At 44.3% G+C, this 18,360-nt stretch overlaps 1 protein-coding gene across 1 annotated transcript in view; it reads right to left on the bottom strand.

Annotated features, from left to right (window-relative positions):
* Window positions 1-18,360, bottom strand: part of SLC4A8 (solute carrier family 4 member 8) — a 68,726-nt gene that overhangs the window by 36,703 nt on the left and 13,663 nt on the right. Inside the window, exons 3-10 of the mRNA XM_040642469.1 lie at window positions 9,527-9,673; window positions 8,883-9,018; window positions 7,434-7,594; window positions 4,315-4,503; window positions 3,340-3,431; window positions 2,231-2,388; window positions 1,228-1,315; window positions 120-266 (exon numbers count right to left, since the gene is read on the bottom strand). Coding sequence (XP_040498403.1) covers window positions 120-266; window positions 1,228-1,315; window positions 2,231-2,388; window positions 3,340-3,431; window positions 4,315-4,503; window positions 7,434-7,594; window positions 8,883-9,018; window positions 9,527-9,673 — 1,118 coding nt within the window. The remainder of the gene's footprint in view (window positions 1-119; window positions 267-1,227; window positions 1,316-2,230; window positions 2,389-3,339; window positions 3,432-4,314; window positions 4,504-7,433; window positions 7,595-8,882; window positions 9,019-9,526; window positions 9,674-18,360) is intronic.

The following is an 18,360-nucleotide window of genomic DNA, read 5'->3' as shown; positions in this document are numbered from 1 at the left end:
TAGGTGCCCCCAAAAGGGCCTTGATTTATTTAGTATATACCCTCATGGTCTTTGCTTTGTCCGTGGTGGGTACTCAGTAAGTGACACCAAGCCACCGTTGGCTAATGTGCATACATTACCTGGGAAGGGACGTTTTTGGGTGGCTCGATTCTAATGGAGGGGTCCCACTCTCCTGGTGGCAGCACAGTGACCTGATCAAGGAACTCATCAATCCCCGCCAGGAGATCATCTCGCTCTTTCGCCTTATATGCCACATCATGAAAAATCTACAGAGAAGAAAAAACCCTCAGCAAAGTTGAAAATAACTTGACTTAAAACAATCACCAATGACTGTGGTGAAGGACAGATACAGCCTCATGATTTGTATCCCTGTCATGGGGATCTGAAGTGGGGAAAACTTCAGCATTTAAAAAAAAATGCGAAGATAAAAGGATTAAAAAATGAACCTGGAGATGGGTCGAAAAGAACTAGAGATATGTATGTTAGTACAAGAAGAGATAAGATTCTAACGTTGTATATTGTTATCCCTCCAAAGAGTGGAACAAAAGGCAAAATGTGGGGGGAAATTTCCTGATAACAGTTGGAAAAACTGGGTGGAATTACTAATGAAGGCCCCTCCATGAAATAAGTTTCCCATTCAAAGAGAGATGATAAAACACAACCCCCATCTCCCTCTACCTGCTATGACACATGCCTTAAAAACCTTACGTTGCAGCTTACGTGAGCAGTGCAGACCACACTAGGGTACGTGGTGGAGATTCAGCAGCATGGCGGCCAAAATATCCGGCTGCCTTGGGACATTCCCATTACAGTGCCCAAGCTCATACCCCTGACCCTTATGCAAACTGGTCTCGTTTACAGGAATAAGAGTGAGGTTTCTTTATGTAAATAGCTTTTACACACGTAATTAACCAACCTCTCTAGAAAGTTGTCAGCCTTAGTATCTTTCTCTCTAGGTGTCCTAATTGGCAGTAATAATTTTCCCAGAAAAGCATTTCTCTGCATCCTTGATTACTCAAAAAGGGAGAGATGACATAGGAAAAAATACCCACAGAAGGTCTGATCCTCCCACAAAAGGCCTGCAGAGAAGTGACCCGAACTGCTTCCCAGAAGATAATTACCCAGAATGGTAATTACTTTATCTCCGACAAATAGCACAAGACCCGACACAGAGTAAATACTCAGTAAATATCTGTAGCATGCACAGAAAGCAGAGGTGACACATACCTCATCTGTCATGATGGTAGCCATGGATCTGCCAATCTCATGGTACTGCTGACCTTTCCCTACTGGACCCAATAGGATAAACAAAAATCTGGCAACACATACAGGGGATGAAATTATAAATGACGTAAGTAAACATAAAGAAGTGGCATCTTATTCCTCTCCAAACGACAAAACGTTTCTGTTTCCTATCAAACAGAAATCACTGTCATAACTTCAATAAAAGGAGACAGGCTAATGATGGAGCAACAGAAGTTGCCTTGACCTAAGAGCTCCACTAGGAGCATTGGAAGCTATTTGTAAGACTCCATTCAATAGTGTGGTTATCGTTCTTAGGGTTTCCATAGACACAATTCCTTGCTAGAGAAAAAATGCTTTTTTCAAAACATGCCATTGTAGTGCAAATTCAAGGTTTTCTGAATCTCATTCATTGCTCTAATAAGAAAATGATGGGGAGAGGAGAGGGATAAGGAAGTTGAAATTATCAAGCCCGGTAGAGGAGTCTAAATTGTGTTCTGGACGTCTGAATACTCTGTAATTAATGGTGCTCTGAATCACCTGAGTCACCATCTTCAGAGTGCGTGAATAGCCTTTTAAACAAATGTGGACATATTTGCAAACCATTACAAATCCTGCCAGGACCGTGGAAAGAGACATCAATACCTTTGCTCAGAGACATTTCCCTGAGACACGGCTCTGTAGAACTGGGACACTAGGACTCAGGCTTCCCATACTAACAAGCGATTAGCCTGTGCTATGCCCTTCGGATGCTCTTCAGTTCTCCATTCCCAAGGCTGTAGGTCCTGCACAGCCACAGCCTCAAAAGTCTTAGAATCCTTCTGCACGGAGGTTAATCAAATATCCCCCAATGAGATCACTGCTGAATTTTAAATAGAATGCCCCAATTAATCCTAAATTTTGGCATTAGCTGGTTTCTTCCACCAGAGCTCACACAAATCTGTACTTGAGACGGAATGCACTGAGTTTTTGCAGCCCTTGTCTTTACCTTGTTGGGATGGGCACTTCGGTCAGGCCCGAGAGAAGAACAGCTGGAGACAGCCTCACAAAGGCAACAATGGGGCGGTCCAGAGTATCCACCTCTCCCACCAGGACATTTGAGGCCTCTGCCCCAGTGGGAATTTTTTTCATGAAATGAAGATCCACCTGAAAGTCCAAAAGAACCTTCTGACAACCTGGGAGCGTCACCTCAAACATCAATCACCCTCTCGTACCTCACATCCGTCTGTCATTTTATGATTTAACAAATGTTTTCTCACACAATTTCGTGTAATCCTTATAATAACTCTGTAAAGTGGATAAAACAGGTCTTATTGGCCCCACTTTTTTGTTTTATAAAATGAAGCGCTGACACCCAGAGAGGTGAAGTTCACTCGCCCGAGGGAGATTTTAAGAGAGACCATTTAAATCCAGGTGTTCTGATTAGAATTCCACGACACCACGCTTTCTCAGAGGACTGTTTTTGAAGCTGTAGGTCAAATGTTTTCCATTTTAAAATACTTGGCTGCTTTTGTCAGAGGTTTCAGCTTTTCTAAATAAAACAGGGAGGCTTACAGGCAGAGAAGTGCCATGACACCATCTGTGTTTTAGCTGGTGTCAAGGAGAGACCAGGGCAGCGGGAGGCTGGGGGCGGGGAGGTCGAGGCCTACAGCAGCAGCGGCAGGGAGGCACTGCTGGCTGCAGCAGGCCTCGGACACCCAAGTCACAGTGCCGGAGAAGAGTCTCGGCTGCCGAGTAGTTTTAGGAGACAAGAGCAAAAATACCATTTCAGCCAAACCCTTGAAGGTAAGAAGGAGCTGCTGAAGAGCAAATACCAAAAAGAACTGTGGAAAAATTGGGAGGTCTGCGTCAGTGAGGATAAGCAGGGGCTACTTTCAGTTCCAGCACGTTGAACCTGGTGGAACAAATTGAGTGGGCCCCATCCGGGCTGGAGTGAAAGGGAGAAGACCTGAGCAGAAGGGCCTCCTTTCCTGCAGAGGGGCTTCTGGTCTTAGACAAAGGCTGCAGAAATACCAAACCTTACCCAGCTTCCAGCAATTGGACTCGGTTCCAGAGGCCACTTAGGCCTCTAAGCCAAGCTCCCATGTCTGTGCTCACCTTGGTTAAATCCACAGGGCTGTGTTCACAATTCACTCCATTTTTTACTTCAAGACTTGTAGTGGGAACAGACTGAGGAGACACAGTTTGACCTATTGAGAGAAAACAATTTCCTGAGTCTCTGCCCTTTCCCCCTTTTGACACACCCCATCCATCATTGGTTGGCTACGGCCATGTCTCCTGCAAAGCCCATAGAAAGAAGAGGTTCTGATGACTGTGAAGCTAAGACATATCTCCTTATCCACCAGTTAGTGGTAAAGGGAGAACAGAAGTCTTACTACTTCTGCACCTTCTCCTGAACATATTTGTGATCCTCTGTCTTCCTCTGTGAAGGTAGTGATTCATAACCAGGAGTGCACATCAGAGACTCCTCTGGAAAACTTTTCAAGTATATAGATTCCCAGGCATATCCCCTGCCATTGTGATCAGTGAATGTGGCGATAGGGAGACATATAGATCAGGCCCTGCCTGGCCACAGAAAAGGAAACCAATCAGCAGCTGAAATTCATTGAGTGTTTATAACCCATCATGCACCTGGTTAAGGGATTTACATGGACTACCGTATTGAAGCCTCACAAGAAACTTATGGGGTAGATGCTATTATTATCCTTATTTTACGGAAGAGAAACCGAGACTTAAAGAGGTTTAGGAGGTTGCCCAAGGTCACCCACTTTGCAAGTAGTGAAGCCTGAATCTCCAGCCTAGAAGTCTGACTCAAGACCTACGCTACTGTATTTTGCCTCCTGAATCTAAGACCTATCTGAGATCTGAGGCCTGCATCCCTAGTGCCACAAGAGATCGATGGTCACCAGTCCCAGCCCCCCTTCTTGCCTGTGACCAGAGTACTGTGTGTAAGTAAGCATGGACGCATATTAGACAAATATAACCTGTACCCTCTAGTAACTTGGCATCTCCAACTAGTTCCTAAATGTCTAATTAATAAGAAGAGAAAACAGTCACTTCTAGTAATCTTACCGTTTTTATCCATCGAATGTGGATCGGACTGCTTCTTGCCAACCTCAGCAAAGGAGCGAACAATGGGAATGAGGTTATTTCTCTTTTTTTCATTCTGATGGTGATGCTTTTTGAGCAGGGCTTCTCGTACTTTAACCCTCATGCTGTCATTCAGGTCACTGAACAGTTCTTGCTGGTCCAGGATCAGGTCTGGAAAGCAGGCACTAACATGAACACTCCAACTGACAATGAACTCAAAGAGGCCAGCGTCAGATGGGGTGAGGGGTGAGGGGCACGGAGTAGGGGGAAGCAGTTCCACCAGGGTCACTGAGGTACAACTAATGCTTCGGTGCCCAAAAGAGTTATCTGATGACAGCAACTGTGGCAAGTTATACTTGATTCCGTAACAAATCATTATTATTAGATACTATCAAGCACTTAATATGCACCAGAAAGGTACTATGAACCTTACATAGATCATCCAATCTAATCCTAACAAAAACTCTGAGAAGTAGGTAGCACTGTAATGATTTGTACAGATCAGGAAACTGAGGCCCAAACATTACAAAATTCCCCAAGATCGCACACCTAGTAAGTTGCAAGGATGGAATTCAAGCCCAAGACTACCTGACTCCAAAGCCCACATTAATCCCCACTTTCTTCTGTCATCTGCCAAAGTTCCTCTATACTCTCCTGCTCCAAGATTTCAACATTGCTATGATCACCGAGAGGAACTATAACCACAGAGCACTCCGAATGACAATTTGAAGGTGGAACCTACAAGTATGACTAAGCTAACTCAGCACCCCAGCTAACCGCCACCAAGCATCGACCTTTAACCCCTCAAACCCAGCGCAGTTGAGAGGGGAAAGAATCCCAATACCTGCTATTGAGTATGAGTTCTAGAGCGAAAGGCCCACATTCTTTTTTTTTAATAATAATTTTTTATTATGTTATGTTAGTCATACAGTACATCCTTAGTTTTTGATGTAAAGTTCCATGATTCATTGTTTGCGTATAACACCCAGTGCTCCATGCAATATGTGCCCTCCTTAATACCCATCACTGGCCTATCCCATTCCCCGCCCCCCTCCCCTCTGAAGCCCTCAGTCTGTTTCCCAGAGTCCACAGTCTCTCAGGTTCATTCCCTCTTCTGTTTACCCCCCCTCCAAAGGCCCACATTCTATCCCACTTCTACCACTTTCTGTGTGATCTTGGGCGAGTTACATAACCCTTCCATACCACAGTTTCCTCATCTGTAATATGGAGATAATATCATCGACCATCATCAAAGCTTGTTATGGAAAATTAATGAGATAATAAATACAAAATGCTGATTCACGGGTGACACTCGACCCAGTGCACCTAACGTTATCACTAACAAATACTTCAGGTACCTACTGTAAGGAATTATAGCAGTTACACTTCAATCCTAAATACCTATTCCCAAGCCTCCCCAAAACTTCGACCTATTCTCAACCCCCAACTCCATCCACAACTATCCAAGAACTAGAAGCAATAAATAAAGAAAATCTACTTTGAATATTCAAGCTGAAGATCCATGGTTTCTCTACCTCTAACCTTTATACTGATTGGTTCATTGCCCCCATACTGTAAACATGCTTCAGGATCCTACATCTTGAAAAAAATTTAAAATAAGAAAAAGAATGTTCACCCCCCCCTTTTATTTACCCTGCCTTACTCACTCCTATCATTTAAAGTTCTCAAAAGAAAAATTTCTCAGTCCCCTATAATTTGGCTACCTCGATGAAATTGCTTTTTTTTTAAGGTTTTATTTATTTATAAATAAATCTCTCTCTAGAGAACACAAGCAGGAGGAGCGGCAGGCAGAGAGAGAAGCAGGCTCCCCTCTGAGCAGGGGGCCTGACATGGGACTCTTCTCCCAGGACCCTGGGATCATGACCCAAGCCGAAGCCAGATGCTTAACCAACTGAGCCACCCAGGCGTCCCTGAAATTGCTTTTGATAAAATCACCAATAACTTTCCAGTTGCTTAATCTAATGGGTGTTTACCTGACCTCTCTGCAGCATTTAACACTGATGAGTTGTACTCTCTCTCCTCTCAGCTTTTGTAATGGGTTGAATGATGCCCCCCTAAAAGATACATCTATATACTAATCCCCTGGAACCTGTGACAGTGATCTTATTTGTAAAAAAGACCTTTGCATTTGTAAGTAAGCTAAGGACCTTAAGATAAGATCATCTTGGACAACGCTGACAAATAGCCTTACAAGAGAGACACGAACGAGAAGTCCGCATGAAGACAGAGGCAGACTGGAGTTAGGCATTCATGAGAAGGAACACCTAGGGCCCCTGCAGAAGCTGGAAGAAGCAGGGAACAGCTTTCTCCTAGAGCCTTCAGAGGCAACACAGGATCTCATCAGAGCTGATCCCTCCCCTGCTTCCCCAAGTGATCCCAGAGAGGCAGAATAACTTGGATACTTGAAGAAACGTTTGAAGAAATCTCTATTTCACCAGCCAGCCAGAGCCCAGCTGAGGGGAAAATCTTCACATGCATCCAGGTGTTTCTCAAACGCTGTGCCCAAAACATGGTAGCAGCACTCAACCACGTCAGGTAATCCCGTCAGACGTCACCCTTCACACACTGCTGAAGCCGTGGGGAGAGTTTGGCTCAATTTTACGTGTCTTCCCTAGCGGCCATATTTAAAAATCTTCCCTTCACACATTTTTCTCTGCACAATTCCCAGTTGCCCCTTTCTCTGATTATTACCAAGACATATCTCTGTGGTTGCAGTTATTCGAATTGTCCCATGGCTATTTCCCCCACTAAAAGGTGAGCTTCTTGAAGGTAGGAACTGTTTCCTATCTTTATTCCCTTGTGCTTAGCACATTCTCGAGCATAAATAGCTACAAAATAAATGCATGCTAAATGAACAGGCAAATAGAAGACTGAACACCCTGTTGTTTGAATCCCATAAGAAGACTGTGAAATAGGTAGAGTAGTTTCTTAGTTAAAACCCATCTGAACCCAGCTGAAGACATTGAGGTGGAGAAGGTTCAGTGACGGACCTGAGGACACACAGCTACTTTACTCGTTCCTCCACACCACACTTCTTAATTTACACAAACATTCCTCTGTTTTCCTGTACCTAAACTTACCTGAAATTTCTTCTATGCTATTTGCCCGCATATCCAGAAGGACTGTTCCATTAATAAGGCAGCTCCTTAGCTCAAAGAGGCTGTGCAGTGAAAGGGTTGCCACATAAGGTTTGCTCCAGCGTTCACCCCCATCCTCAACGTCCTCTTCGAACTTCAGCCACCTGAAAGCATTACGAACAACTGGATGCCAAAGGCAGAAAATGAGGAATTTTCACAAGAGAATTTTTAATGTAAGCCACAATGAAAGATAGCTGAATAATCATATTGACATTTTAATTTAATGTTCGGGGTACATTGATAGGCAAAAAAAAGCAGGTTATAAAACAGCGCAAAGTTGAGTACAGCTTGATCCCATTTCTATTTAAAGAAAAATTTTAAAATGCAAACACACATGTTTAAGACGCCAAATGGTGTATTCCTCATTCTCCTTGAGGTAGTAGATTTATACATAATTTTCATCTTCTTTTTGCTTATCTTTCTTTTCTAATTTCATATAATGAGCACATATTACTTGTGCAATTAAAAAGATAGGTCTAATCAATATCATTTGGACAGATTAATAAAATGATAATTTTTTCTTTTTTAAAAAGCCTCTTTTTTGTAAATGTGACCTTTACAAGTTGGCAAAGACAGAATAACAAGACTTGGCATCAGGGTGATTGTCTTGCCTAATCCTCTCCACCCATGGCAAACGTCCAAGGATATAGCAAGGATCCAGGAAGAGCTGTTCCAGTGAGAGCTAGAGCCACACTTTACTAGTTACCCACCTCGCCTTCTTCCCTGAAACTCAGGCATGATGGCTTTCAATTCCCCCATAAGGCTTACTGGCCAGTTACCAGAGGAGCCCAGACATGGCCCTGGTTAATCTGAGGGCTCTTCTGGGGTTTGAGCCTCAGGCAAGCATGGTCACTCTACAGTTACCCCAGGAAGCCTACCGTCAGGCTAGTTATAATCCTACTGGTCTCCATGAGGTTGGGCTGTCCCGTAGGACATCTCAAAAATTATGAAACGTCCAGTGAATCAAAACCCAAATGAATTAAAACACTATGGTTCACCTGCAGAAAAGTCTTACCCTATCCTATGTTCACCTACGCTTGGTTGCGTGGGTCCAAACAAAGGTGGCCCCATCAGGCATCTTCTAAGCCAGAACTACAATATCAAGATAGCCCACAAGCAACTCTGGGCCCTAAGTAAATGAGAGGACTCCCTAAAGGTTCTATGTTTCTGTCACCAATCCCAGGCTCAAGGTCAATTTGTATAGGTATCATCGGAGACATCAGAAAGAGGACAAAATCAAGACTTCCCATTGAAGACTTTAGAACATCAGTCCCCATGTCAGTTATCACTTCTCCCATGAAGAAATAAAAGACAAGCAGACCTGTCACTTGCTGAAAGGTACACGTTTGCCTACCCAAGCAACTCGTGACCCAGGATATTTTAGGGCCTTACCTAGCTGTCTCCTTCCACTCAGCATCTTCTCCCTCTTTCATACAGATCTCATCCAGCTCTGTGAACAGCTCATGAGGCACGTGCTCTTCATCTTCCTCAGTGCCAAGAATGAACTGAACACGCTGAGATGGTGTGTCTAGAAAATCAGCCACAGAGAAAGGTCTGCTCCCAGCCTCAACTTAGAACAGAAATAGCATTCTGCTATACTTAGCACATCTGGGGACCTTATAACTTTAGGAACATCAAGAAAACAATCCTAAATGTAGATCAAAAAGATTTATTCCCCCTCCCAAAAAATGCTATTCTATGGAAGGAGTTAGTGGGGGGAAAAATTATGAACTAAGACCACTTGAAGAAAACCCACAACAAACTGGAAATCTGATTGATTTGATTAAAAAGAATGGTTAATTTTCTGGCAAATGATTTCAACCTATACGGTAATTGATTTGGGAGGCCTGAACTAAGAGTTTTTCAGGAAGATACTTTTGATTCTTAGAGGCATTTCTTCTTGTTGGAAGCAAGCCCTGAAAACTCTATAAAAGGGCTAGAGAATCAAGACCACGTACTTGATATCCATCATACATTCCCTCAGCCTCACCAAGGTCCCAGCCATGGGCCCCCACCCTCCCTCCTGAGAATGTTACCATGGGCCAGGGCCTCTGGGCCTTCCTCTCCCTGGCTGGCTCCTTTGCCCCGCCCTCGCCTTCGGTGCTTCTGGCCATGCGTTCGGTGATGGCGATGGCTCTGCCGACCCAGCGGCATCCGAACGCCCACATACAGAGTTCTATGACCTGGAATGAAGCAGAAGGTCTGTACAGAGAATGCCTTTATTTTTTTTTTATCTTATTTTATTTTAAAAGTTTTTATTTATTTATTTTTAGTCACCTCTACACCCAATGTGGGGTTCAAACTAAGGATCCTGAGATCAAGAGTCTCATCTCATGCTCTTCCAACTGAGCCAGCCAGGCACCCCAGAGAAAGCCTTTAATAAAAGGAATCGAGCATATTTAAGAAAGGCCGGGTGACAACTCTGTAATGGCAAAACTTCAAAGATTTCAGGACTAAAGACGTAGAGAGCTTGGAGTTGATGCACTCCGTCCCCCGGCACGTGGCTGCAAACCTCACAGGAGTGTTAAGATCAAAGGAAATAATGTGCGTGAACTTGATTTGCAAACCATAAAGGCCAACAAGGATTCTAGTTGTTGTTACGACAATTTGAGCAATTGAAGAAAAAGCAATACAGTCACTGTGCCAACTGTAGCAAGTCCTGGCAGGGAGGCAGTTTAGAGAAGTGGCTAAAGGCTCAGGTCAACCTGCCTGGGTCCGAAACTTGACCTCGCCATTCACTAACCATGCGACCTTGAATAAGTTAGCTAATCATTCTCTGTCTTTAAAAAATAATACTAAAAGCTTATTATTTAAACTCAGAGGGTTTTCATGAGCAATACATAAGATAATGTATATAAAATGCTCAACACAATGCCTGAAATCACTTTCAGCAGCCACTACGTTCTAGGACCAGTCTCCACTTCTTCTCTTTCGGCACTGTAGAATACACAATCCAGAAGAGCAGTGAGAGACTAGCTACAAATCTTAAGAAGCATGAGTCTGGGGTTACAGGGAGAGATAATACATGTTGTACAAAAAGAGAAGAATGTGGGAAAATAAGTGATCCAAGAGTGTTCTTGTCCAATTCCTCCTTTTCTACTCATCTCTTCCTTCTAGAAGCCTTATTGTTTCTGCTCATGACTGCCAGGCTTCTCTCTCACCTCCACCCAGCTTGCCTTGCCTCGCTGCCAGCCTGAAGCCCAGAATCAGTAGCTTCGGGGCTGCTAGCACCCTGACGCACGGAGCCTGAGTCTCCCCCCACTGCTGCCCAGTTCCTGCTACTCGCGCTCTAGATCGCAGGCTGACTCCCCTCTTCTCCCACTACAGGAACATTCCGGTCTTCCGTCACTGTCCTCAAATCCACAACCCTGAGCCACACTTCTTCCCTCTGAGCAGGTGACCTCCCTTCATATTTTACTAAGAAGACTTAGGCAGTCTCATGTGACTTCCCTCCATCTCAACCTGGCTTGCTTTCCTCCCCCAGCCGCCCCTCTTGACCAGGCTAATGAGCATGGCTTCCCACGCCTCTGGAGTCCTCTTCCATCAGCTAGCTTCAGTCTCTCCATTCCATCCATCCCTTCCACAGCTTTCTCCTGATTACAAGTCTCTCTTACCTTTTTTTTTTTTTAATAAGCCCTAGGCTCAACGTGGGGCTCGAACTCATGACCCTGAGATCAAGAGTCGTGTGCTCTATCAACTGAGCCAGGCTGGCGCACCACGTCTCTCTTATCTTAAAAAGAAACTTTCCAGTATAGTGCTACTCTCTAAGCTTCTACCTGTCCATTTTCCTTCTCCATCAAACCACCTTCAAGAACAATCTACCCACCTAGCTTCTGTTCCTCACCATCTCCTTGTTCCATAGCCTCTGCATGTGGCTACTTCCCACTGAAAGTGTCCTCATTAGGGACCACTTAAGTCGCCAAATCTCTATCATCTTATGTCTCTCCGTTCAACTCCAAAGCCTTTCCTGAGAGCCCACCATGTGCCAGGCAGTGTCCAAATCCCTTGACTACTTCCTCCCATTGGTGGTCCAGGGTCCCTTAGCTCCTGTACCCCTGGCCTCCCTCCGCACTCCTCTGACTTGGCTTCTCCATCCCTTCCACATCCTCCAAAGAAAAGCTCCCAGGGTTTTGGTCCTGGGCCCTTCCCCTTTTTTATTGGAATCTACTCTCATGATTAGAAAGTTTCCCTCTACAAATGACCCCCAAATCTTTATCTGCAGTGATTCAATATATCCCAAAGCAAAGCCATCATCCTCCATCTCAGATCAAGTTCATACCCATTTCTTCCCTGTTTCTGTTCATGGCATCACCATTCCCTCAATTTTCTAGGCCCGAAACCTCAGAGTTACCTTAGATTTCCACCTCACCCCATGCCCCCCAGTGTTACGTTCTACAGATCAGATACGTCAAGGATTTCTCTCCCCTCGCTTTGACAACAGCAGGAGCCTCCTTCCTGCCTCCCACACCAGTTCAGCCCTACAAACAAATCCTCCTGAAGCACCGCTCTGATCACAGCTCATGTCTGTGCAGTCAGGACCCCTCATGCTCCAGCATGCTCAGGCCCCAGCCTTCTTGCTAGTCTTTTCTTCACTAGGACAAACTGTACATTCAATAGAAAAATAAAGGGAAGGGCCTCTAAAAGAACTGAGCAATCAGCTCAAGCGAGACTGAAGTGGAAATCCCACACAGGCTCACACCAATTCAACATTGCAGGGGCAGGGGAAATCTAGAGATGTACACTTTCTGCATCCTCCCCAGCAACTCTGTCTCCTCCCCACAGCCTCAGCTGCTGTACCCACCGTCATCTCAAGTTCTTTCCTCTACCTGAACCAACCGCTATTCCACTAGTGTGCCGGTGTCTTCCAGACACGGGCTTGGCTTGCTCCCACAAGATTCACAGCAACACACCTTCCTTCTTGGTATTATATCTGATCTCCCCCAATCAGATGTGCCACCTTCTACTTCTAAGTCACCAGAGCCCTTGGCTAGCATTCTCTTATGCACTTATTTTATGCCTTGCACTAGAATTAATACCTCCCACTATTCATCTGCAAGCTTCTCAAGGTCCCAGGTCAGACTTTCTTCCTCTTGGAATCCCTCACATAACAAAGCACAGTGTTTTGCGTATGGTTGTTGTTCCACGAATGTTCAGAAAATGGAACATCTCCTAAGAGCCTCCCTCAGGAACATAACCCCTTTGAACCTCCTCAGGAGATCACAATCAGACCTAAGAGAGCTTCTAAGGTGAAAGGAGCCACAAAAGGAATGTGTAACCAAAGTGAATGTGTTTAGGGCAAATGAAAGACTCACCAAAGCATGAGAAGCCTCAGAAGATCCAAGCCAACCTGAGAAAGGAAAGCCTAATCCAGGAAGACTTCCTGAATAAAGGGACTTTATGGAAAGTTGCCAACTCTTCTTCTTCCCACAGCAGTGGGTTTTCCTAAGACTGTGTTCAGCTTCTCTGGGGACTCCTCGATAAGTGCTCTCCCCCTACAAGCGGGGTTAATTAATATGCCTTGGAGTGCTGCTCTACATTCCTTTCTCTACTTCTCTCTCCTTTTTGTTGTCCTCTCCTGCCTTCCAAACTCCCAAATGATAAAGAAAAATAAAAAGAAAGGATTATATGGACCACATCTTCTTTATCCATTCATCTATAGATGGACACTTGGGTTACTTCCATATCTTGGCTGTTGTAAATAATGCTGCAATAAACATAGGGGTGCATATATCTTTTTGAATTAGTGTTTTCATTTTCTTTGGCTAAATACTCAAAGATCACATGGTAATTCTATTTTTAATTTTGGGGAGAACATCCATACTGGTTTCCACAGTGGCTGTATTAATTTGCACACAAACAATGGAACATTCCTCAGCCATCAAAAAGAATGAAAGCTTGCCATTTGCAACAACATGGGTGGACCTAAAGTGTAAAATGCTAAGTGAAGTAAATCAGAAGAGAAAGATAAATACCATATGGTTTTACTCCTATGTTGAATATAAGAAACAAAGCAAATGAACAAAGAAAAAAGAGACCACAAACACACAGACACACAGACACACACACAGACACACACACACACACACACACTCTTAAACACAGAGAACAAGCTAGTGGTTCACAAAAGGGAGGTGGTGGTATGGGTGACGTAGATGAAGGGGATCAAGAGTGTGCTTATCCTGATGAGCCCTGAGTACCGCACAGAATTGTTGAATCACTACATTGTATACCTGAAACTAATATAACACTGTATGTTAGCTATACTTCAAAGAAAGACGAACGGGATTAGAAGGAAAGCTGATCAGAGATTTATTAGAATGTTGAGAAGCAGGAGGATAAACATTTAGTATTGGAGGAATAACCCCTCCTATCCTCATCCTGTGTTAGGGTAATCCTATATCGACTCATGCGTGTCTCAGGACATTTCTGACAGGCAGATCTCTGAACATAATGTAATCATCTTGCAACTTTATCGAAACAGAAATATGGAGCCAGAAGAAGTCATCTGCTAAGATGTGGGATTCCAAACCTCTGACATTATCAATGAAAACTATAAAGTGTGAAAATGACTAAATTGAATACCATCTTAATAAAATATCATGTTAGCTAATAATGTTCCACTATAGTACATTAATTAATTCCCGTAGTATACCACTGAGACCAACCCAGGCTGGAGTCACCTAACTGTGCCAGGTCCTGTCCCAAGGGCTGGGGATACAATAGTGAACAGCACAAGGTCCTGTCCTCAAGACACATATTCCAGTTAGGGGAGACAGGCATCATGAAAATAGTAACATATTATTTCAAGTATTGATAATTATTCTGAATAAAAACATGGTAGGGGCACCTGGGTGGCTCCGTTAGTTAAGTGTCCAACTTTTGATTTCAGCTCAGGTCATGATCTCAGGATCGTGAGCTCGAGCCCCACATCAGGCTCTACACTGGACATAGAGTCTGCTTAAAATTCTCTCTCTCTCCCTCTGTAACCCCACACCCCTCATATGCACACGTGTCTCTCTCCCCCTAAAAAAAAAAAAAAAAAAAAAAAAAAAGGTCAAGTGTCCGGGTAGAAGTTAGGATAGAGAAGGGAGACTGTAGCTAAGATGATTAGAGGCAACAGCTGAGTGATGAGGAGAGGCCATGAGAAGAGCATTCCAGGACAAGACAAGATCAATGTATAGGCCTTAACAGTGGGAATGTGCAAGTTCCAAAGCAAAAGGATGGCCAGTAGGCCAGAGCAAAGTGAAAGAGGAAAGAAGAGGAGGGGAGAAAGGTCAAAAAGACAGGCAGGACCATGAAGAACCCATGGGTAGTGAAAAGCATAATTAGATCCCACAGAACCACTTCAGCCAGCCCCTTAAACAGTGACCTAGGTGTTGTAAAATCAGGTACGTCTAGGTAGAGCTTAGACTTAGGTGAAGAAAAGCCTCAGCGAGGGGTGACTTTCAGCCCTTCAACAGAGCCATCCCAGCCATGAGCTCCATCTTCCCAAAATCCCCCAGATGGTTATCAGCCAGGCTAGGACCTCTACTTCTTCTTAAGCACATTCTGAATACTTCCACTGGGCGTTTGTCGGTATATTGCCAAGATTATGTAATTTTAAGTATATTCTAAATAGAAAATGAGGGGTAGTGATTAGGTATTAGAACCTGTGTTATTATATCTCATTTTCTTGGTTAATTTGCTCGCTGTCACTATTAAAGTAAAACAAGGAGGTTGGATCAAATGGCTTGTCACTTCTAGTCCAGGTTTTACATACGAACTTAGGAAAGGCTCAGGCAAGGTCATTCTTTGGAGAAGACAAGGCGGTTCGATTGTTCCCACTATTCTTACTTACTGCTGCAAAAAGGGAGTATAGCAGGGGCTCAGTAAATGTTTGTTGAGCAAATGATGTATGGTTTTGCCTGATATCTAAAATTCCCACTAGGCAAGTTTGAGGATAATGGGGAAGACATCCTTCAGGTGCCTTTGGTGGCTCTGTAGGAAGTAGGGTAAGGCTTAAATCTTAGGGAAAGGCTCTTTTTCTCTAAGAATTTGTTCGGTCCAATCAGTTCTCCCAAACACTAACCAACCACAGTGCCTGCCTTTTGAAAATGCGGGAGACAGGCAGAAATGAAAACAAGTCCCAGCAGGGGTCAGACCTAAGAAAGACCAAAGTGGCTGTCTGAAAATTAGGCTTCAGTTTCTAAGCTGAGGACTCTTCTGAAGCAGGGACTTGGATTTTCTGAGTGAAATCAGCAGAAACGATGACAAACAAATGGACATCAGGAAATAAATACGGCATCAATAAAATCTAGTCCATTTAACTGGATTCTGGCAGTCTGGTGACTTCACTGGACTCATCCATCCTGTGGTCACTTTGCTGGCCATTCAACTGCCTTCCCTCCTGGAGTCTTCTTCCCTTTCACCTACTTACCACCCCACCCAGACCCCACCTTCTCCCCATCTAATTCCCCATTCTTTGTTTCCAGTCATTGTCAAATGCTTTGGGAGCTATCTGTGTACAAATACAACTATTCATTCAGTAAAACTTATGGGAGAGATATAATGTTAGTGTGTGTTATTAAAAATAAGTATATATACACATACAGAGAGCAACCATTAGTGAACTGGGGCCGAATCTCATGGAGCAGGACAGAAATCACAGCTGTGACCTACCCTTGCAAATAGAGACCGGGCCTACCAACATAGAGTGCACAGCATAAACAGTTTACCCAGCACACACGCAGAACTCATTAGCAGATACTGAAAAGTATTCCGCCCCCTTGGGCTACAGGTTGAACTCAAAGTCAATAACTGGAGGGGGGAATCTAACACGCGGAGCAGATGCGAGCCTTTTTTTATAACTTAAAAATAGGATCAAAAGGCTCTTACCTCTGTTAAAAACTTATTAGAAGGCACTAAACCTAGTCAGGATTTTTAAGTCTAATAGTTGATCAGAAATAATGATCTGCCAGAAAAAAACGGAAAAACCCAGTTCTGTAACTAAAGCAACTGTTCCATGTCCTTCTGGGAATGGGAGTGTCCACTGAAGCACATCATGGACTATTGCTCTTTGTGAGTTTATCTTTGGAAATCTGTTCTAATACTTGCTTTGGACTCCTCTCATACATAAAAAGAAGCAATGTCATGGTTTAAGGCACCTTCTCCTACTGATGGAATTAACTTATGCAAAAAGACCCACATTTACAAAAGTCTGTAACCATGTCCAGAGACTAAATCTCTGAAGTAGTGCTGAAAAGGGGGCTGGGTTATGTTATGTGGAGCAGAAGGTATGGAATAAAGGGGAAGGGAGACCCAGAGATTTGTCTACAGCCACAGAACCCTGTATCATGGCACGCACTTTGAATCAGAATACAGTTTACTTCCGCCTTCATCAAAGTGGGACTGACTTTATTTCCTGCCTTCAAGAAATGACAGCACCCTCGGTGCAGCCTGAGTCCTAGGGCCTCCTTCATAGTGAACCCGGGTAGAGTCCCCAGCATGACCAAGCCTACAGCAAATCCCCACTCCCTCTTCTCCTCTCTGGAGCTGCTCTAGAACCACATCAGGCCTGAGAAGTGGGCACCATTGGTCCTCCATGTGCCAATTGTGCTTTATTTAAAAAGTGCTAATCTAAATAAGTTTCTAGTTCTCAAAAAGCTCTCTATATAAGGGACCATTTCCCAAGACGCTGTCCCCTACAGATGACATCATAGATAGCTCTCTTTTATAGCAGAATGGCGAGTGCATAAAGAATAGATGATGTCATCTTGAAAAGATGTTCCGACTCCCGATTACTCAGCTGAGCTCCGTGGATGGAACCCAGTCCTCAGGATCCAAGAGAGTTTGCCTGTGTTTATGATTCTACTCCCAAGCAGACAAGAGTGTTCGTCACTGGTTACCTCCTTGCTGAGGGCAAAGGTCTAGTGGACCCAGACAATGAAACTGAGAGCAACAGTGCCCTCAGGGTGCAGGGAGAGGGTAGAGAGGCAACAGGATTACCAAGGCAGAAGGACAGGTAGGGCAACATGATAAATATTCACACGATGTTTATATCGTATAAAAGCGTGTATGTGAGGGAGCAAGAAACTGAGGTTGGATGGCTAATGCCGAGGACTGTCTTCCCTGGCCGGCAGTGTGGTAGAATAGAAAGAGCAGAATTCCATCCCAGTCTCACCTGCTATTAGGCTAAATGACCCTGAGTAATTTCTCCACATGCAAAATAGGGATGATACCTACCCGCTCGGGCTGCCGGCACGATGAAAAAGACAACTGGTACGAAAGGCCTAGCCCAATGCCTCACACGCAGGGGGCGTTCAACAAATGCTAGCCTCCCGCCTCCACGCCCTTTCCTTCTCCACTTCCCCCAGTTGCCGAAACCCACACCGGCTCTTCTTCCATCTGGTCGGAATAACTTGGAAAACTTGACCTTGATCTATCCAAACTCCACTGACCTCCAGAAGCCACCCACAGAAGTTCTCATGGTAACAGCCCCGGGGCTGAGTCAGCCTCTACAGCTTTCACTCTCCCCAACCAAAGGACAAGTTTTCTCTGGGAATTATGCAGCTCTGATGAACAAAACGTCACGGGAAGAAGCAGTACAGAGAGAACATTTCACATGCTGTCTTGGTCATTAGAAAGTTGCTGCGTCATAGCCTTCGACATGGCAGGGGACGCTGCAGAGATTTCACAAAGGCTTTTGAGCCAAATGTGGGTTCTCATTAAAGCTAGACTGGACACGAGCCTTTCTCTCATAAAACTGAGCCTCACCACCTATCAGGAAACCAGCCACTATGGAGAAAAGGAAAGCAGAAGGATATCACCAATGGTCATGTGGGGACCTAGGGGTGGGACACGGGACAAAAGAAGGTTAAGGGAACTAGACAGA

The sequence above is a fragment of the Ursus maritimus genome, unplaced genomic scaffold, assembly GCF_017311325.1.
Source record: "Ursus maritimus isolate PB19 unplaced genomic scaffold, ASM1731132v1 scaffold_26, whole genome shotgun sequence".
Lineage (NCBI taxonomy): Eukaryota > Metazoa > Chordata > Mammalia > Carnivora > Ursidae > Ursus > Ursus maritimus.
Note: the sequence above shows the minus strand (reverse complement) of the source record. Positions and strands in the feature narration are given on the sequence as shown.